The 22,729-nt window shown below is 38.5% G+C and overlaps 1 protein-coding gene across 1 annotated transcript in view; it reads left to right on the forward strand.

Annotated features, from left to right (window-relative positions):
* The window catches only part of LOC109437982 (sodium/hydrogen exchanger 2), a 68,606-nt gene that overhangs the window by 3,815 nt on the left and 42,062 nt on the right, over positions 1–22,729 (forward strand). The window contains exons 2-3 of the mRNA XM_019717536.2: positions 5,435–5,895; positions 6,426–6,682. Of these exons, the coding sequence (XP_019573095.2) occupies positions 5,435–5,895; positions 6,426–6,682 (718 nt within the window). The remainder of the gene's footprint in view (positions 1–5,434; positions 5,896–6,425; positions 6,683–22,729) is intronic.

Here is a 22,729-nt window from a genome sequence, read left to right on the forward strand (position 1 = left end):
AGGGGTTGAACCAGAAAAAATAGACCAACAACCCAATGCAGTCTTGTTGGAACTTTGGAAACAGTTGCATCTGAAACAGCAATTCTGAAGCCTAAAGGAGAAGTCTGGGAAAGCGACCCGTGTCCCTCCAGGACTTCATGCAGCTGCTTGAGGCCGACTCCTTCAGCTTGATTAGGGGTGGGGCCAAGGTACCCAGTCAGAGGGGCAGGGACCGGAGGCCCCATGTGGTACTGTCCATACATTGGTCCCCTTCTAATGTGCAGAGGGTTTTGGCCCTAGTTGACACTGGCGCAGACTGCAGTCTTGTTTATGGGAACCCAGAACTGTTCCCTGGACCAGCAATCTGCATTGATGGCTATGGGGGAAAGACTGTGACGGTAAAAGCTGTTTCCTTACCACTGGGTATAGGAAGGCTTCTCCCTGTACCTACAAGGTTTATGTCTCCCTTGTCCTGTAATATATTCTAGGGGTGGATGTGCTACATGGCCTCAGTTTACAGAAATCGGTCGGAGAGTTCCACCTCTGGATCTGGGTGGTGAAAAAGGTAATACATGGGCATGCTCACCACCCTCCTCAAGTGTTGCTGCAGCCCTGGTGTGTGGTTACAGTGCGACAGTACCGCCTGCCAGAGGAACAGGAAGAGATTGGCCATACAATTTAGGAACTGGAGAAGGCACATATTGTGAGGCCAGTGCACATTCCCTTAATTCCCCAGTATGGCCTGTCAAGAAGTCAGATGGGACCTGGCGAATGACTGTGGGCTATAGGGAGTTGAATAAGGTGATGCTATCTTTGCAAGCTGCGGTGCCTTCAATTCATGATTTGATGGATCCTCTGACTATTCGTCTAGGAACATACCACTATGTAGTGGACTTGGCGAATGCCTTTTTCTCCATTGATATTGCAGCTGAGAGTCAAGAGCAATTTGCTTTTACTTGGGATGGGCGGCAATGGACTTTTCAAGTCCTGCAAGGATACTTACACAACCCCACTGTCTGTCATGGGCTTGTAGTCCAGGACTTGGTACAGTGGGACTACCTGTCTTCTGTGCTCCTGTTTCACTATGTTGATAATGTTTTACTAACATCTGATTCTCTTTCAGATTTAGAGCAAGCAGCTCCTTCTCTTCTCTGCCACCTGAAGTCATGTGGCTAGGTGGTGAATGAAGAAAGGGTCAAATGCCCTGGCTTATCTGTCAAGTTTTTGGGTGTTGTGTGGTCGGGTAAGACAAAGGTCACATCTGAAGCGATTATTGATAAGGTACAAGCATTTCCCCTGTCGACCAAGGTCTCCCAACTGCGGACATATTTGGGTCTGCTGGTATAATGGCGGGTGTTCATACCCCATTTAGCACAGACAGCAAGGTCCTTGTATTCCGTGGTAAAAAGGGGGCCCTCACTGGCTTGGACCGAGGCTATAGAGCAAGGGTTTGTTGCCACAAAATGGGCAGTGCAGCAGGCACAGGCTCTGCAAGTAGTAGACCCTGGTCGCCCGTTTGAACTTTATGTTCACATAACCCAAGAGGGGTACGTTTGGGGCCTCTGGCAACTGGCAGGAGCATCTCTGGTCACCAGTGGGATTTTGGTCCCAATTGTGGAAAGGAGCTGAAGTCTGCTACTCTCTAATAGAGAAACTACTGGTTGCTATGTATGCAGCTTTGGTGGCCAAAGCAGAAGCCATCACAGGAACTGCATGGGTATTGGTTCGCACAACTTATCCTATCCAGGGCTGGGTGCGTACATGGACGCAAGGGCCCAAAATGGGGGTGGCCAAGTGGGGGGCCTACTTGGAGCAACATAGCACCCTCAGTTCAAGCCCTTTGAGCAAAGAATTACAACAGGTCCTGGGGCCTGTGGAGCTTGTAACCCAGGCCATGCCATATGCTCCACCTAGTGGGTAGGACTTGGAGCCCTCACCCCACAAAGGACAGCCCCCAGTATCTGAAGATGCCTGGTATACTGATGGTTCTAGCCGGGGAGCTGCAGCTGTTTGGACAGCTATTGATGTGCAGCCCAAAATAGACACCATTTGGTTTGATACTGGGACGGGCCAGAATAGCCAGTGGGTTATGTGGATGATAATCATCCACGAGCCTGGGCCCCTGGTTATTTGTACTGACAGCTGAGGAGATGTTCCGGGGCTTAATGTTGTGGCTCCCCATGTGGAAACACCAAAACTGGTTGGTAGGACACCGTCCACTGTGGGGTCAGGCCATGTGGCAGGACCTCTGTGACCTACGGCAGGGAAAAGAGGTGACCCTAATGCACGTCACAGGTCACTCCCCCTTAGTGTCCTCAGGTAATGATGAAGGAGATGCTCAGATGTCTGATGGTTAAAACGGGGCTCTGCCACTAATGTGGCCCATTGGATGCATAGGAAATTGCAGCATACTAGAAGCCGAACCATGTGGCAGGTGAGCAGATGCTGGGGGTTGCCCTTCAAATGGCAGGAGATAGCAGATGCCTGCTATGACTGTCCCATCTGTGCCCAGGACAGACTCAAATGGCAGAAGCTCTTCTGGGAGACACAGCAGATTACGTGAAGGAGGGTGCCCAACACTCACTGGCAAGTGGATTATATTGGACCCCTGCCTAAGATCCATAATGCTGTGTATGCGTTCACAGAAGTGGACACTGCTACAGGGTTGATGCTTGGCCATGTCCGGCTGCAGATCAGTGGCATACAGTGGTTGCTCTTACACGGCTTTGTGTCCTCTATGGGTGACCCAAGTCATTGAAAGTGACAGGGGTACCCATTTTACGGGGCAAGAAGTGCAGTGCTGGGCTGCCTGGATGGACATCAATGGTTGTTTCATACGCTGTATAACCCACGAGCAGCCGGCATGATTGAACGTTACAATGGCCTTTTGAAGCAAGGCCTCTGGGTGTCAAACCACCCTCCCACAATGTGCGACTGGGCCTCGTGTCTGTGGGACGTCTTGAGAGTCCTGAATGAGAGACCACAGAAATGAGGGCCCGCGCCAGCAGAAGCTCTGCTACATTGAACGGCCGCTCCCATTCAGTTACAGGTTATAAGTGAGACTGTTAAAGCCAGGCTATGGCAGAAATGGAAACATTTTGCTGCCATCACCCACATGTTTGAAAGCAGGGGAACGGCAGCAATGGACTTGGCCCTGGTGGGTCAAAAGCCCCCACTGTTGGTGGTTGGGCCTGATAGCCCCATGGGGGCCTGGTTTGACCCATGATTTGCAAGTGACACCAGGGGTGGTGGCCGAGTGGCTACCGCAAGTGACTGGTATACAGAGGTCCCGATGCCAGGACAATTGTGTGGAGAGCCTTTGTCCTCTCGTTATGGCCTATTATGGGGTCCCCTGTTCTACTACATATTGAAGCCATGCAAGGGACCCCAAACACTGCCATAAAGGTCTGGTACCACAAATCAGGAAAGGTGCTTATGGCAGCAACCCTTCTTTCCCAGGACAAAAAGCTAGCATGTATTCTCCAAGAGGGAAGGGATTTTCCATTGTTGGTTGCTATGACTACTATTTCCGTCTGCCCATAGGTGCCTCTGAGCAAATGCAATAGTGGATTGGGCCCACACTTTTACTGGTGGGGTGAATCAGTCATCTTCTCAGATCGGCATGGAACTGCCCGTTTGTTCAGCCCCAGGGTTGCCGTGGAAAATTCGCCACTTCAGGGGGCAATGGCTGTATAGGTGGACATTGAGGGACACCCCCTGGGACATTACTTGGACTGGATTGAAACTTTTTCTCGTGGGCTTGGTGAATTAAACCTGCCCCTGCTTGAGGTACTGAGTGTGGGATGATGGTGGTCTGCTGCAGCAACTGTTATTGTTATGACTCATGGATATTGTATCCACCTCCACGTCCCTTACACAGGTACCCTTGCGGAAGATGCTTATTGCGTAGATTGTGAGGCAAGACCCTGGAGGGGTGGAATGTAGCGATGGAGTCCCAGAAAGCAGTTTCCAGGCTGTCAGCCTCATGTGGAAAGGTGCTGGCTCGGTTATTAGATGGCCATCAGCTGTAACCAGTTGGCCATCAGCTGTACCCATTTGGCCATTAGCCACTATTGTTTTGTATATAACTGTCATGGCTACACTAGCAAGCACGGATTGCAGATGGTGTGGATCCTACTTCATGTGTCTCGACTGGCTGCCAGCAAGACTGTGATGCAGGAAGACCCCTTGTTGGGGTATTGGTGGATGTTTGCTTCTTGTGTCTCTACAAGCCGCCATTGAGAATATGGTGGTATGAACCCTCTACCTGTGGCTCTGTTGTTCCTTTCTGGCCTCACCATATTCTGTGTTCACCTGCTGGGAGCTGAGTCCCTGCATTACAGGAACCAATTGGCTTTCTTTTCTAAAAATTTATTTATTATTCATGTGATAAATATCTGTTGAACTATTTCTATGTTCTAGCAGTGTGCTAGAGGATAAATATAAGAGTTAACCTTAAGTCTTTGAGAAATTTGTAGTATAACAGTTATATTAGAAAAGGATTTCAACAGTGTATTGGTGAGGACTGGAGTAGAGAGGAAGGAGATGGATTAGCTCAGATGATTTTAGGACCTTTCTATAGCAGAGAGAGTTGATAATTAGAGTCATTATCTGTAGGCTTTGTGTAAGCTAGAGCATGATATTCTGGCATATAATGTAGGGCAAAGTTAAAAGAATACAGGAAAAAACCCCAGAACTGCTGCCATGTAGGTTGTTAGAGGTGGCTGCATTTCCCTCATGGGATAAAGGACTTATACTATTCTATGAGAAGAAACAAAGTTTATAATTAGGATTATATTTTGATAATACAGTGGTATGAATTCATGTATGGCCAGGTCTTTCAATCAGACCAAGTGACAGTTTGCGGTAATTATAGCAATATTGGGCTGGAGTCAGAAGAACTGGCTGGATTGTTATCCCATCTCTGTCACATACTTACTGTGTGACCATGAAAAGCCACCTTATTTCTTTGGCCTCAGTTGTCTTATAAATAATTAATTATGATTCCTTATCAATGAAGAATTAATCATGATTACTGAAGTCCTTTTTAGGTCTTATTCAAACGAGACATTTGATTTATGTCTCTCAGTTCTATACTTTTTTAAGCTTGTGGTATCTATCACTATAATCATGAGAAGAGCAGAAGAATATTGCCAGCTGATAAATGCATTGTTTCCATTTTAAAATATGTGCCCACATTTGGAAATGATTCAGTGGGCATATAAATAATTTTGTTGTTAACTGTGAATCCTTTTATTCTATTAGTAAATATTTTCCCTTATAAAGAAAAGTGCCTCCATTCATGACTCTGCATCTTTATTAAGTCATTATTAAAATAAAAAATACGAAATGACTGAGAAGCTATTTTCCTGAAATCATGAGACTTGACAAGAAGGATGACATATAGAGATGATGATAATAAAGATATTATAATACTCTTTTTTCTCTTTTCCAGGATTTCACCTCTATAATAAGATGCCCATAGTTGTACCTGAAAGTTGCCTCTTGATGTTTGTAGGTCTCATCCTGGGAGGACTAATTTGCAGTTTAAATGACAAATCCCCACTAGTAAGGGACAGTGATATATTTTTCCTGTATTTACTTCCACCAATTGTCCTTGATGCAGGGTATTTTATGCCCGCTCAGCCATTTTTTGAAAACATAGGAACCATTCTGTTGTATGTTATAGTTGGAACCATGTGGAATGCATTTGGGATAGGCCTTTCCCTCTATGGCATATGTCAGGTGAAGTACTTCAACCTTCAAGATGTGTCATTGCTCCATAACCTTTGGTATGGGAGTTTGATTGCTGCACTAGATCCTGTGGCTGTACTCTCTGTATTTGAAGAAATTCATGTGAATGAAAAGCTTCATATTTTGGTGTTTGGAGAATCCCTCCTTAATGATGCTGTTACTGTCATAAGTATCCCAGGCATGAGCTTTCTAGGTATTGCTTTAGGTTCCCTTATGCTCATCCCTGAAATTTAAATAGTAATTTTGGTTTAGGCTATAATTGAGTAAGTTAGTCCTAGGAATAAGTTTATGAATTGAGCAAGTATGATATACTGGTCAAAATATGTTTTAGAAAATGTCAGTGCTTCCTTTATACTTTATTAATCTTCTATCTGTTTATTAAGCAAACACTGAGTTAAAACTTCTGGAGGCCATAGTCTTCCCAGTCATATAAGATAAAAACACCTTAGCCATGAAAGATATCTTCGTAGCGCATCAGACAATTTTCAAACAGAATTACACATAGTTTGACACAGATCAGTAGAAATATCTGTTGATACAGGGAAGCTTTCTAGTAACTCATGTTGAAAGGAAATGAGGAGTTGGAGAACTTCAAGATTGAGAAATCTTAAATTAGAAGGATACATAGGGCATCATTTGAGACTTTCTTGATTGATACATTCACACTTTTTTTTTTTTTTTTTTTAATGCAGGTGCTCTATAAGCTATTTAAATACTTCTGTGGAATGCCATCTATCAAACCACTGGATATTCTGGCTGGGATAGGAAATTTTTTTTTTTTTTTGGTTGGAATCGGAGGCATTTTCACTGGGTTCCTGTTTGGCATGACTGTTGCCTTTACCACATGCTTTACCAAGGTCATCTGTGTCATCGAACCTCTCTTTGTCTTCTTATGTAGTTACCTCTCCTACCTGATTGCTGAAATGCTCCATCTCTCAGGGATTGTGGTGTAAGTATCTGGACAAGTCTTTGATTTAGAGTTTCTTTTAGAAATTGAGTTTGATTTTCCACTAAGAAATTTCCTAGATATGGTAGGAGGAGGACCCTCCCTTTATGCTCTCTTTTTAATTATCTTATCTTACTTTTAATAGAGTCATTTAGTCATAACATGGCAAGTGTTACTGTAAACAACTTTATGGACTCCCTGTAGAGATTAAATGGCTACTTCCCATCTACCTTGCCTACTTTGGGTGGGGCAGTTAGTGTGACTCCTTAATTGCATAACGAAAATGCTGAGAATTTGGAATGGGGCTACCTAGGATAGTTCTTTGTCTTTACAGGGGAGAATCATTCTCCTGCCAAATTAGTGTATCTCAGTGTAATAGGGCTCCTGTGATAAGTAATTAGATGGCATACCACATAAGTAAGCTTGGCATGAGCTCTTCATGTATAGATAAAATTTCTGCCATAACAATTAAATATTTTTATAACTTCTTATGTAAACCATATGGCATATGCCAGGTTTCTTTTCTACCATCCATCATTGTCATTTAACCAGTGAGGACAATACCTCAAATCTAATAATAAACTCATAAAGCTAAATGCCCATATAGCAAGCTAAGCAGTACTAGTATCTAAGTGCTTTTGTACTAGGGTTTAGACAGATAATCCCATGCTGTGTTTTTAAAAGAAATAATGAAATACATTTATTCAAATGTTGCAGGTTTTCCAGAAGCTTAAAAAGAAAAAAAAGATTGATTTTAAAAAAAAAATTCAAGTATAGTCAACATACAATATTATGTTATTTTCAGGTGTTTAATATAGTGATATGACATTTATATTCCTTGAGCTGTGGTCACCACAATAACTTTAGTAACTGTCTGTCACCATATGAAGTTATAATGATAGTATTGACTGTTTTTTGCTATGCAGTACTGTACATATCCATGACTTTTCTTTTTCAATAACTGGAGGTTTGTACCTATCATTCCTGTTAAGATTTTTCACCTAGCTCCCCACTCCCTCCTCTCTGACAACTATCAGTTTGTTCTCTGTGTCTATAAGTCTGTTTCTGTTTTGTTTTACTTCATTTGTTTCTGTTTTTTTTTTGATTCTACATATAAGTGAAATCATACATATTTGTTTTTCTCTTTCTGACATATTTCAGTTAGCATAATACGCTCTAGGTCCATCCATGTTGTCACAAATGGCAATAATTTATTCTGTTCTATGTCTGAGTAATATTCCATTGTATATGCATATATAGCAAATCTTCTTTACCTATTCATGCTGAGGAACACCTACATTGCTTCCATAGTTTGGCTATTTTTAATAAAAATGCAGTGAACATTGGGGTGCATATATCTTTTTGAAGTGGTATTTTTGTTTTCTTTGGATAAACGCCCAGAAATGGAATTGCTGGGTCATATGGTAGATCTATATTTAATTTTTTGAGGAATCTCCATCCTGTTTTCCGTAGTTGCAGCAGCAATTGACAGTCCCACCAACAGTGGACACGGGTTCCTTTTTCTCCACATCCATGTCCAAATTTGTTATTGACTTTTTGATAACACTTATTCTGACAAGTGTGAGGTAGTGTCTCAAAGTAGTTTTGATTTGCATTTCCCTAATAATTAGTGATGTTGAGCATATTTTCTTGTCTGTTGGCCATCTGTGTGTCTTCTTTAGAGAAATGTCTGTCAGGTCCTCTGCCCATTTTTAAATTGGATTGTTTGTCTTTACATGTTGAATTGTATGAGTTCTTCATATATTTTGGATATTAACCCTTTATTAGACATATCACTTGCAAATATATTTTCCCATTCAGTAGGTTGTTTTTTGTTTGTTTGTTTGTTTTGTTGTTGTTGGCAGTATTCTTTTCTGTACAAAGGTTAGTTTTTTTTTGTTTGTTTTGTTATTGTTGACAGTATTCTTTGCTGTACAAAGCTTTTTAAGCTTGATATAGTTAATTCTACTTGTTTATTTTGCCTTTGATGCCCTTGCCTAAGGAGATATAAAATCCTGAAAAATATTGCTAATCAAAGAGTTTCTGCCTGTTTTCTTCTAGGATTTTTGTGGTTTAAATGTTTACACTTCAGTCTTTAATTGATTTTGAGTTTACTTTTGCATGTATTGTAAGAAAGCAGTTCAGCTTTATTTTCAGCATGTATCTTTCCAGTTTTTCCAGCACTATTTATTGAAGAGGGTGTCTTTACCCCACTATATATCCCTGCCTCCCCGGCACATTAATTGACCATATAAGTGTGGGTTAATTTCTGGGCTCTTTATTCTGTTCCATTGATCTATGTACCTGTTTTTGTGCTAGTACCATTGTGTTTTGATTACTGTGGCCTTGTAGTATAGTTTGAAATTAGGAAGTATGATATCTCCATCTATGTTCATCTTTCTCAAGATTGCTTTGACTACTTGGAGTCTTTTGTGGTTTCACATAAATTTTAGAATTCTTTGTCCTAGTTCTGTGAAAAACACCATTGGTGTTTTGATAGGGAATCTGTAGATTGCTTTGGGTAGCACAAACATTTTAATGGTATTAATTCTTCCAGTCCATGTGAATGGTATATCCTTCCATTTATTTGTGTCATCTTCAATTTATTTCATCAACGTCTTACATTTTTTTTAGAGTACAGTTATATTGCCTCCTTGGTTAAATTTATTCCTAGATATTTTTTGAATGCAATTGTAAATGTGATTTTTTTCTTAATTTATTTTTCTGATAATTGATTATTAATATTGTATCCTGCAACTTTACTGGACTCATCTATTCTAAACTTTTTTTTTTTTTACTGGAGACTTTGGGGTTTTCTATATATGGTATCATGACATCTACTAACAGTGACAATTTTACCTCTTCCTTTCCCATGTGCATGATTTTTTGTTTTTCTTGACTGATTGCTGTGGCTAGGACTTCCAACACTATGTTGAACAAAGGGGGTGAGAGTGGGCATCCTCATATTATCCCCAATCTTAGTGAAACATTTTTCAGCTTTTCACTGTTGACCATGATGCTAGCAGTGGGTTTGCCATATATGGCCTTTATTATGCTGAGATATGTTCTCTTTGGAACCACTTTGTTGAGTTTTTATCATAGGTGGATGTCGTATTTTGTTAAATGCTTTTTCAGCATTTATTGAGATGCTCACATGATTTTTATCATTTGTTTTGTTAATGTGGTATATTACATTGATCTGCAGATATTGAAACATCCTTGCATTTCTGAAATGAATACCACTTTACCATGGCATATTGTCTTTTTAATGTAATTTTGAATTTGGTTGGCTAATATTTGGGGGATTTTTACACCTGTGTTCATCCGAAATATTGGTCTGTAATTCTCTTTTATTTTTTGTAGTGTTTTTGTCTGCTATAGGTCTCAAAGTAATGATGATTGTAGACTGAGTTTGGAAATGTTCCTTCCTCTTCAAAGTTTTGTAATAGTTTCAGAAGAATAGGTTTTAATTCTTCTTTAAATGATTGGTAGAATTCCCCTGTGAAGCCAACTAGTCCTGAACTTTTGAATGTTGGGAATTTTTGATTATTGATTAAATTTTATTCATAGTAATCAGTCTGCTTAGGTTTTCTGTTTCTTCCTGATTGTCTTGGAAGAGTGTGTATTTCTGGGAATTTATCTATTTCTTCTAGGTTGTCCACTTTCTTGGCGTATAGCTGTTTGTAGTATTTAATTATGATCCTATGTATTTCTGTTTTATGGGTTCCAACTTCTATTTCAATTGTGATTTTATTTATGTAGGCCCTCCTTATTTTCTTCATGTGTCTAGCTAAAGCTTTATCAAATTCATTTATGTTTTTTGACATGAGCTCTTAGATTCATTGATGTTCTCTATTGTTTATATAGTCCTATTTTTTTATTTCCACTGTGATTATTTTTTAAATGGAAGTTTATTGGGGTGACACTTGTTAGTAAAGTTATATAGGTTTTAGGTGTACAATGCTGTTAATACATTATCTATATCTCACATCGTATGTTCACCACCCAGAGTCACTTCTCTTTCCATCACCATATATTAGACTCGGTTTACCCTCTTCTAAAGCCCCTTTCCCCCTTACCCTCTGGTAATCCTAAAACTATTGTTTATGTCTATGACTTTTTCTTCCTTCATTTGGTTGTCTTATTCCTTTGTTGTTTTCAGTTTTATGTAACGCATATCACTGAAATCATTTGGTTCTCTACTTTTTCTGTCTGATTTATTTCACTTAGCATTATAATCTCAAGATACATCCATGTTGTCACAAATGGTACTATTTCATCTTTTCCTACTGCCGAATACTATTCCATTGTGTATGTATACAATAACTTCTTTATCCATACATCTATCGAAGGACATTTTAGTTGTTTCCATGTATTGGCCACAGTAGATGAAGCTGCAATGAACATTGGAGCACACATGTCCTTTTGGATAAATGTTTTCAGATTTTTTTGGGTACGTACCCAGGAAAGGGATTGCTGGATCATACGGTAATTCTATTTTTAATTTTTTGAGGAATCTCCACACTACCTCCCATAGTGGCTGCATCAATCTGCATTCCCACCAACAGTGTATGAGGGTTCATTTTTCTCCACAGCCTCTCCAACACTTGCTATTATTTGCCTTGTTGGTGATAGCCATTCTAACTGGTGTGAGGTGACATCTCATTGTGGTTTTTATTTGCATTTCTCTGATGATTAGTGATGTTGAGCATTTTTTCATATGTCCATTTGCCATTTGTATGTCTTCTTTGGAGAAATGTCTCTTCAGGTCTTCTGCCCATTTTTTAAATTGGGTTGTGCGTTTTTTGTTGTTGAGTTGCATGAGTTCCTTGTATATTTTGGATATTGGCCCCTTATTGGAGGTGCTGTTTGCAAAAATCTTCTCCCATTCAGTTGGTTGCCTCTTTATTTTGTTGATGGTTTCTTTTGCTGTGCAGAAGAAGCTTTAAAGTTTGATATAGTCCCATTGATTTATTTTAGCTTTTACTTCCCTTGACTTTGGAGTCAAATTCATAAAATGCTACTTGAACCAAAGGTCCATAAGTTTAGTTCCTATGTTTTCTTCTATGCATTTTATTGTTTCAGGTCTTATGTTTAGGTCTTTGATACATTTTGATATACAGTGACAGATAGCAGTCTAGTTTCATTCTTTTGCACATGGCTTTCCAATTCTCACAGCACCATTTGTTGAAGAGGCTGTCTTTTCTCCATTGTATGTTTTTGGCTTCTCTGTTGAAAATTGTCTGTCCATGTTTATGTGGGTTTACTTCTGGGTTCTTAATTCTATTCCATTGGTCTGTATGTCTGTTTTTCTGCCAATACCATACTGTTTTGAGTATTGTTGCCCTGTAGGACAAGCTAAAATCAGGGGTGATACCTCCAGCACTGTTCTTTTTTCTTAAAATTGCTTTGGCTATTCAGGGGTTTTTGTGGTTCCAAACAGATCTGATGATTTTTTGTTCTATTTCTTTTAAAAATGTCATTGGGATTTTGATAGGGATTGCATTAAATCTGTATATTGCTTTGGGTAATATGGCCATTTTAACTATGTTGATTCTTCCAATCCATGAGCATGGAATGTCTTTCCATTTCTTTGTGTCTTCTTCAATTTCTTTTGAAAATGTCTTCTAGTTTTCAGTACATAGGTCTTGTACATCCTTGGTTAAGTTTATTCCTAGGGATTTTTTTTTCTTTTGCTTGCAATTGCAAAAGTATTTTTTTTTTAATTTCTTTTTCTGAGATCTCATTGTTAACATATAGGAATGCAGTGAATTGTGTGTATCTTGATTTCATAGGCGACAAGTTTACTGTATTTGTTTATTGTTTCTAATAGTTTTTTGTTGGAGTCTTTAGGGTTTTCTATATATAGCATCATGTCGTCTGCACAGGGTGACAATTTAACTTCTTCATGCCCAATTTGGATGCCCTCTATTAGTTTCTCTTGCCTGATTGCTCTGGTGAGGACTTCCAACACTATGTTGAAAAAGAGAGGTGATAGGGGATAGTCCTGTCGTGTTCCTGAATGTAGAGCAAAGGACTTCAGATTTTCACAGTTAATTATGATATTCGCTGAGAGTTTGTCATATATGGCCTTTATTATGTTAAGGTATCTTCCTTCTGCACATATTTTATTAAGTGCTTTAATCATAAATGTGTGTTGTATCTTGTCAAACGCTTTTTCTGCCTCAATTGATATAATCCTATTATTTTTGTCCTTTATTTTGTTTATGTGATGTATCACATTGATAGATTTGCGTTTGTTGAAACATCTTTGTGCCCCTAGGATGAACCCCACTTGGTCATGATGAATAATCTTTTTAATGCATTGTTGCATTCGTTTTGCTAGAAGTTTGTTTAGGACTTTTGCATCTGTATTCATCAGAGATATTGGTTTGTAGTTTTCTTTTTTTCTGTTATCCTTACCAGGTTTTGGTATCAGGGTAATGTTGAGTTAGACAGTATTGTATATTCTTCAATTTTTTTGAAGAGTTTCAGTAGGACAGGTATTAGATCCTCTTTGAAAGTTAAGTCTGTTTAGATTTTCCAAGTATTTGTGATTCAGCCTTGGAAGGCTATACGTTTCTAAGAACTTGTCCATTTCTTCTAGGTTATTGAATTTGGTGGCATATTGTCCTTCATAGTATTCTTGGATGATCCTTTGTATTTCTGTGGTGTCCCTGATAACTTCCCCTCTTTCATTTCTGATTTTGTTTATTTGTGTCTTTTCTCTTTTTATCTTAGTGAGTCTAGCCAAAGGTTTGTCAATTTTATTACTCTTTTCAAAGGACCAGCTCTTTGTCACATTAATTTTTTCTATTGTCTTTTTGTTCTCTATTTCATTTATTTCTGGTCTGATTTTTGTTTCCTTTCTTCTGCAGACCTTGGGTTTCATTTGTTCTTCTTTTCTAGTTCTTTAAGGTGTAACGTGAGGTTATTTATCTGGGATTTTTCTTATTTCTTGAGATAGGTCTGTAATGATATAAATTTCCCTCTTAAAACTGCTTTGGCTGCATCCAAAAAATTTTGGTAGGATGTATTTTCATTCTCATTTGTTTCTTTGTGTCTTTTGAACTCTCCTCTAATTAGTTTTTGACCCGGTTGTCCTTTAAAAGTGTGTTGTTTAATCTCTACATATTTGTGTTTTTTCTGCTTTCTTTTTACAGTTGATATCCAATTTCAAAGCCTGGTGATCAGAAAATATGATTCGTATGATTTCAGTCTTCTTAAATTTGCTGAGGCTAGTTTTATGTCCCAATATATGGTCTATTCTTGAGAATGTTCCATGCACACTGGAAAGGAATGTATAGTCTGATATTCTAGGATGAAGTGCTCTATAAATGTCAATTATGTCCATTGCATCTAATGTGTCATTTTGGGCTTCTATTTCTTTATTTATTTTCTGTTTTGATGATCTAGCCATAGCTGTCCATGATGTATTTAGGTCCCCTTGTATAATTGTGTTTTGGTCAATTTCTCCCTTTAGTTCTGTTAGTAGTTTCTTGGTATATTTCGATGCTCCCTGATTAGGGGCATAAATATTGATGACTGTTATGTCTTCTTGTTGTATAGTCCGCTTTACCATTATGAAATGTCCATCTTTGTCTCTTGTTACTTTTCTTATCCTGAAGTCTATTTCATATGACATCAGTATGGATACACCTGATTTTCTCTGGATTCCATTTGCTTGGAGTGTCAATTTCTATGCTTTCAGTTTGAGTCTATATTTGTCCTTATAGCTGAGATGTGTCTCTTGGAGGCAGCATATGGTTCGGTTTAGTTTTTTGATCCAATCTGCTACTCTTTGCCTTTTTATTGGTGAGTTAATTCCATTTACATTTAGGGTGATTATTGATATGTGAGGATTTCCTACATTTCTATCTTTGGTTTTCTGGTAAGACTGTGTCTCCATTATTTGTTTGCCTTTTTATTGTTGTTTATTATTTCTGTGTGCTATGATTTTTCCCTCTGTTTCTTCTTTTATTACCTGATATATTTCAGTCCTGTTTTGTTTTTTTGTTTTTTTTAATGGGTTATCATTATGTTTATGTAAAAGAAAGTTTGACATTTAGTATTCCATTTTCTTCAGCATGCTTACTTTCTCCATTCCCATTTTCCGGTTCAGGCCTTTACTCTCCCCCCTTTTATGTTTTGGTTGCCACATATTATCCCTATTTATGCTGGTCTAATGGCCTCCTTCAGTATTTCTTGCAGTGCAGTTCATGTGTTAGAAAATTCCATCAGCTTCTGTATGTCTGGAAAGATCTTTATTCTTTCTTCATATCTAAAGGGTATGTTTGCTGGATGTATTATTCTTGGCTTATAATTTCTCTCTTTCAATAGTTTGAATAATTAATTGTACTCCCTCCTGCCTTATAGAGTTTCTGCTGAAAAATGTGATGATAATCTCATGGGTTTTTCTTTGTAGGGTACCTTCTTCTTTTCCCTGGCTGCCTTGAGAATTCTTTCTTTGTCATTCATTTTTGACAGTTTCAAAACAATGTGCCTTGGAGAAGACCTGTCGGGGTTATATATGTATTTTTTTAATTAAAGTTTATTGAGGTGACAATTGTTAGTAAAGTTACATAGATTTCGGGTGTACAACTCTGCAATAAATCATCTATCATCAGATTGTGTGTTCACCCCCCAGGGTGAGTTCCCCTTCTGTCACCACATATTGGATCCCCTTTACTATCATCTACCACCCCCTTCCCCGCTTACCCTTTGGTAACAACTAAACTATTGTTTGTGTCTATTAGGTTTTTTTTCTTCTTTTGTTTATCTTGTTCTTTTGTTGTTTTCAGTTTTATATGCCACATATCAATGAAATCATATGGTTCCCCTCTTTTTCTGTCTGACTTATTTAGCTCAGCATAATAATCTCAAGATCCACGCATGTCACAAATGGTAATATTTCATTGTTTCTTATGGCAGAATAGTATTTCAATGTATATATAAACAGCAACTTCTTTATCCCCAATCATTAAAGGATACCTTGGTTGTTTCCATATGTTGGCCACTGTAAATAAAGCTGCAATGAATATTAGAGCACGTATATCTTTACGGATAATGTTTTCAAATTTTTTGGGTATATACCCAGGAGAGGGATTGCTGCGTCAGCACATATTTGTGTTTTTTACTGCTTTCTTTTTGCAGTTGATACCCAATTTCAAAGCCTTGTGATCAGAGAATATTATTTCTAACATTTCAGTCTTCTTAAATTTGCTGAGGCTGGTTTTATGTCCCAATATGTGTTGTATCCTTGAGAATGTTCCATGTACACTAGAAAAGAATACATAGTCTGATGTTCTATGATGAAGCGCTCTATAAATGTCAGTTATATCCATTTCATCTTTCATGTAGGGCTAATATTTCTTTACTTATTTTCTGTTTGGATGATCTGTTCACAGCTGTCAATAATGTATTTAGGTCTCCTACTATAATGTGTTTTGGTCAATTTCTTCCTTTAATTCTGTTAGTAGTTGCTTTGTATATTTCTGTGCTTCCTGGTTCAGGGCATAAATATTGATGACTGTTGTTCTATGGTCCCCTTTATGATTATGAAATGTTCATATTTGTCTCTTGTTACCTTTTTGTATGCTGAAGTCTGTTTCATCTGATATCAGTATGCTGCACCTGATTTTCTCTGAATACCATTTGCTTGGAGTGTCAATTTCCTCCCTTTTATTTTGAGTCTACATTTGTCCTTTTAGCTATGTCTCTTGGAGGCAGCATATGGTTGGGTTTAGTATTTTTAGATCCAATCTGCTACTCTGTGCCTTTTTATTGGTGAGTTCTGTCCATTTGCTTTCAGAGTGATTATTGATATATGAGGATTTCCTATCATTCTATCTTTTTTTTTCTGGTGGTGGTGTCTCCGTTGTTTCTTGTCTCTTTTGTTTTTTTCTGGTGTTTCCATTGTTTCTTTGTCTCTTTTTTTTGTTGCTCTCTGTTTTTTCAATGTGGTGGTAGTCTATGATTTTTCCTTCTGTTTCTTCTTTTTTATGTTATATATTTCAGTTCTGTATATTTTTTGAGTCGTTACCATTAAGTTTATATAAAAGAAGTTTCATATTTACAGTAGTACTTTTCTTCAGCATGTTTCTAATCTCCGTTCCCCTTTGCTGGTTCAGATCTTTACTCTCTCCCCTTTAATGTTTTTGTTGTCACAGATTATCCCTTCTTATGCTGTTAGTTGATTTCTTTACAGTAGCAAGTTGTCTTTTTTTGTCTTTTTTTTAAAAAATGTTTTGTTCCTTTGTTTCTTCTTTACCCTGTATGTTATATTTAAGTGTATACTGTCCTATTTGGTGTAGGGGTTACTATTTCCTGCTTCTGTGTATCTGATCATAATACTAATTTTGGTTTAGTATTTTTTTTCATATCTTGTTTTAGGTCAAATAGCCTCCTTCAATATTTCTTGTAATGCAGGTCATGTGTTAGAAAATTCCCTCAGCTGCTGTATGTCTGGAAAGGGCTTTATTCCTCCTTCATATCTAAAGGATATCTTTGCTTGGTATATTATTCTTGGCTCATAATTTCTCTCTTTCAATAGTTTGAATATTTGGTTCCACTCACTCCAGGCTTGTAGAGTTTCTACTGAGAAATCTGATGATAATCTAATGGGCTTTCCTTTGTAGGTTACCGTCTTCTTTTCCCTGGCTTCCTTGAGAATTATTTCTTTGTCGTTGATTTTAGACAGCTTCAATACAATGGGTCTGTTGGGATTGAGGTAATTAGGTGTTCTATTTGCTTCTTGGATTCGAGGATCCAGTTATTTCCACAAGTTTGGGAAGTTCTCATTGACTATTTGTTTGAATATACTCTCTCTTCCCTTCTCTCTTTCTTCTCCTTCTGGTATGCCCATTATTCTTATATTGCTCTTTCTGATGGAGTCAGAAAGTCCTTGTAGACTTCTTTCATCACTTTTAAGTCTGAAGCCTCTCTCTTCTTCCATCTGTGTCATTTCCAGATTTCTATCTTCGTTGTCACTGATTCTTTTCTCCATCTGGTCAACTTTATTACCTAAGCTGGCTATTTCATTCTTCATTTCTTTCATTGAGTTCTTAATCTCCAGAAATTAGGTTTGGTTATTTTTTTAAAGTTTCCATCTCTTTCGTAAAATATTCATTTTGTTCTTTAATTGTTTTTCTGAGTTCATAGAACTTCCTTTCTGTGTTTTCTGACATGTTGTTGAGTTATTTAAGAATTGCAATCTTGATTACTCTGTCATTTAAGTTACATATTTCCATGTTTATAAGTTCATTTTCTGGAGACTTTTCATTTTCTTTCTGAGATTCCTTGTTACCTTGGTTATTCATGGCAATTCATGAATTATTATTTCTCTTCCTAGGCGTCTACAGGAGTGGGTTTTGCAACAGGTTGATCAGAAGAGTTGTTACTTTTGCTTTCCAGTAGGTGTTGGTAGACTGTTTGATTTTCTCTCCCACTGCAGCCTTTTATCCTCTCTCACGGTGTAGCATTATATTTTCTCTTGCATTGTTCCAGCTTCTCACACAATCGGGGTTCCCTGGAAGATGGGCTGTCCTCTGTGTGCAGGTTGCCTGGGTCTCCGGGCATCGCCTCTGTGTGGAGAGTGATAGATTCTGAGATTCTGAAGTCCTATTCCTCCCCTGACAGCCCAATGAAGATCCTGTGTCTCTCAGTGTTCTCGTTGCCCCTGTGGGGATCTTCCCAGACTGGTGGGTTCAGGGATGGAGTGGGTTTTAAGAGGTTGCTGTGAGCAATGGTGACTACTAACACACAGTTGTCTTGCCCCTATAGTTCTTTCCCTTTCTCCAGAATTATTTACGCTGTGAGTCTGTGTCTGCAGGGCTGCAAATCTCAGAGCCATATATATTTGTTTTTTAATCTGATACTACCACCCTTTCTTCTAAAGTCCACTTCTAGCACTGGGAAAGCGGAGATAGGGTGAGCTCTGGGAGGGTGGGGAGGAGTTGGCCAGGCTCCAGTTCTATGTCTTCTGTCCTCTGGCAGTGAGGGCTTAAACCACTATTGTCACCCTTGTGTCCTCAGTCTTTATTCTAAGGTCTCTGACCTGAACACTGGGTTCAGCTGTGTTATACGCTTGTTGTCAGGTGGGACTGTGGGCCATAGCATTGCACTAGTAGCCCGGAATTTTTCCCTCTCTTGTGCAACTGCAGTAGCTTCAGACTGCAAGGACCTCGGAGCTCTGGTCTGCATCCTGCAGCCTGTGTCTCTGCATTTTCCCCTTCCCTCATCCCCTGGTCATCCAATTTGCCCACCTTTTAGATGATTCGATTTGTGGTTCTCTTAGGTGTGCCTGTGTGCCTCACAGGGAGTCCTTTGTGAATTATGGCTGTTCAATTTGTTGTAAATTCCAGGAGAGATTTTAAGATGCATGGCTCATGCCACCTTTTTTCTGTGACATTCTATATTTCTAAAAATGTATCCATTTCTTCCAGTTTGTCTGATTTGTTGGCATATAGTTGTTTGTTTTATTTTCTTATAATCTTTTATGTTTCTGTGGTGTCAGATGTCACTTTCTTTCAGTTAGGATTTTATTTATTTGTGTCCTTTCATTTTTTGTCTTGATGAGTCTGGTTAAAGGTTTATCAATTTTTGTTTATCTTGTCAGAGAACCAACTCTTGCTTTCATTGATCTTTTGTGTCATTTTTTAGTCTGTATTTCATTTATTTCCACTCTGATCTTTATTGTTTCCTTCCTTCTACTCAGTTAGGGCTTTGTTTTTTGTTCATTTTGCAGTTCTTTTATGTGTAAGGTTAGATTGTTTATTTGAGATTTTTCTTGATTCTTGAGGTAGTCCTGTATTGCCATGAATTTCCCTCTTGGGACTTTTTGCTGTGGGCCATAAATCTTGGGTTGTTGTATTTTTTATTTTCATTTTTCTCAAGGTTTCTATTGATTTTTCTTGATCTCATTGTTCTCCCGTTCATTGTTTAGTAGCATGTTATTTAGCCTCCATGTGTTTATGTGTTTTTCAGTTTTCTTCTTGTAATTATTTCTAGTTTTATACCATTTTGGTTGAAGAAAATGCTTGATATTATTTCAGTCTTTTTACATTTATTGAGACTGATTCTGTGGCCTAACAGGTGGTCTATCTTGGAAAATGTTACATGTGCACTTGACAAGAATGTACATACTGCTGCTTTAGGGTAAAATGTTCTAAAAATATCAATTAAATCCACCTGGTTTAATGTGCTATTTAAGAACACTGTTTCCTTGTTGATTTTCTATCCTGGCTAGCTATCCATTGATTTTAATGGAGTGTTAAAGTCCCCTATTATGACTCTATTACTGTTGATCTCTCCCTGTGTGTCTGTCAGTATTTGTTTTATATATTTAGGTGCTCCTATGTTGGCTGCAGACATGTTTACAAGAGTTGTATTCTCTTTTTCAATTGATCCCTTCATGATTATGAAATGTCTTTGTTTTAAAGTCTCTTTTGTCTGATATAAGTATTGCTACTCCAGGTATTTTTGTTTGTATTTGCATTAAGTGTCTTTTTGCATTTCTTTACTTTTAGCCTGTGTGTGTCTTTTTGTCCAAAGTGAGTCTCTTGTTGGTAGCGTTTGCATCGGTCTTGTTTTCTTATCCATTCAGCTACCCTATGTCTTTTGATAGGAACATTTAATCCATTTACATTTAAAGTGATTATTGATAGGTACATTGTTATTGCCATTTTATTGTTTATATATATGGTCTATTTTTTCCACTTTTTCTTCTTATAGAAGTCCCTTTAAAAATTCTTGTGATACTGGTTTGGTGGTGATGAATTTCTTTAGCTTTTTCTTGTCTGGGAAGCTCTTTATCTGTTCTTCCATTTCAAATGATTACCTTGTTGGGTAGAGTAGTCTTGGTTGTAGGTCCTTGCTTTGTATCAATTTGAATATTTCATGCCAGTCTCTTCTGGCTTGCAAAGTTTCTGTTGAGAAATCAGCTCATGTTTCTACGGGAGCTCCCTTGTAGGTAACCAAGTGACTCTTTTTGTTACCTTTATGATTCCCATTTTATCTTTAACCTTTGCCATTTTTAATTATGATGTTACCTGGTCTGGGCCTCTTTCAGTTTATCTTGTTTGGGACTCTCTGTGCTTCCTGCACCTGTATGTGTATTTGCTTTGCCAGGTTAGGGAAATTTTCTGTCATTATTTCTTCAAGTATGTTCTCAATCCCTTACTCTCTCTTTTCTCATTCTGTTACCTCTATCATGCAAATGTTGGTATGCTAGATGTAGTCCCAGAGTTCCTATAAACTATTCTCATTTTTTAAATTCCTTTTTCTTCTTTTTGCTGTTTCAAAAGGGTATTTTCTGCTACTTTATCTTCCAAATCTTTGATTCAATCCTTTGGTTCATGTAATATGCTGTTGATTCCTTCTAGTGTATTCTTCTTTTTCAGTTATTGTATTTTTCATTTTTGACTGGTTCTTTTTAATGTTATTTTTTAGTTTTTAATGCTTACATCTCTTTGTTGAAGTTCTCACTAACTTTTTGAACATCCTTACAACCAGTGTTTTGAACTCTGTATCTGGTATATTGCCTGCCTCCATTTCATCTAGTTTTTTTGTGTTTTTTTCCCCTGGAGTTTTCACCTATTCCTTTATTTGGGACATGTTTTTTGTGTCCCCATTTTAGCTGTCTCCCTGTGTTTGTTCCTATGTGTTAGGTAGATCTTCTATGTCTGCCAGTCTTAGCAGGGTGACCTTATGTAGTAGGTGCCCTGTGGGGGCCAGTGTTATAGTCTCCCTTGTCACCTGAGCCTAGTGCTACAGGTGTGTTGCTTGTGTGGGTTATGTGCCCTCCTGTTTTAGTTCACCCTTGATTGCTGTTGGCATGTCAGTGGTTTGGATTGACCCTAAGTTTGACTAGCTGTGAGGATTGGCCATGACTATATCTTAAGAGCTGCTGTGTGGTGGCTCACTTCACAAAGTGGGGTTTGCCCCAGTGGGCTCTGGTGTCTGCTAAGACCACTCTCTGCATCTGCTGCTTGTATGGCTAATCAGGTGGTGCCCTGTTGTGATCTGAATCTGGCCACTGGGTGTGTTCTGGGGCTGCTTGGGAGGCACTCCCTTTCACACCAAGTTCAGCCACTACCTGTAACCAACCTGGGGCAACCTGGTAGGAGCTACAAAGTGATTTGTCATTGGTTGCTGCCTGAGCTGGATCTGGAGGTGCATGGAAGAGGCCATACTGCGAACTGACTCTGGTAGCCACTGCTACTGTGCTTCAAAATCTCAGCAAAAGGCCCAAGGCACACTGAGAGCTACTGCTGTCTTCCAGCTTCCCATAAGGCTCAGCTTCCTTAAAAGCCTGGGTGGGGGGACATACACAAGTTGAGTGTGATGGGGTCTCAGGGAGTTACCAGGTGGGGGCAAGTCACGTTTACTAGGTAATGTAGATTCAGATTTAGCACCAGTGCTGAGCCTGGGGACACTCAGCAAAAGGCACAGAGCACACCGAGGACAGCTACCACCCACTCGGGGACCAAGGACCCCCAAGAGTTGTCCAAAAATACTGCAGTGTGGGTCAATGTTGGTTGCACACCACTCAAAGAGCCTCAGGTGGTGTGCTATTCTTAAATTTATTGATCCTTGTTTTCTACCCTAACATGTGGTCTATCTTGGAAAACGTTCCATGTGCACTTGGAAAGATTGTGTATCTTGCTCTTTTTGGTTGGACTTCTCTGTACATATATTTTATGTCCATCTGGAATCATTTGTTCTTTATGACCCCTGTTTACTTGTCGATTTTTTTTTTGTCTGGATGATCTATCCATTGATGGAAGGGAAGTGTTAAAGGCCCCATATTATTATTGTAATACTATCAATCTCTACCTTTATGTCTGTTAATATTTGCTTTATGTGTTTGTTTTCCTCCATTGTTGGTATATGTTTACAACTGCCATATCCTTTGATTGATCCCTTTATCATTATATATCGCTCTTTTTGTCTCTTGTTACAGTCTTTGTTTTAAAGTCTATTTTATTTGGTACAAGTATTGATACCTCAACTTTCCTATTTTTTAAAATATGTATGAAGTACATCTTTTCA

Source organism: Rhinolophus sinicus, chromosome X, assembly GCF_036562045.2.
Source record: "Rhinolophus sinicus isolate RSC01 chromosome X, ASM3656204v1, whole genome shotgun sequence".
Taxonomy (NCBI): Eukaryota; Metazoa; Chordata; class Mammalia; order Chiroptera; family Rhinolophidae; genus Rhinolophus; species Rhinolophus sinicus.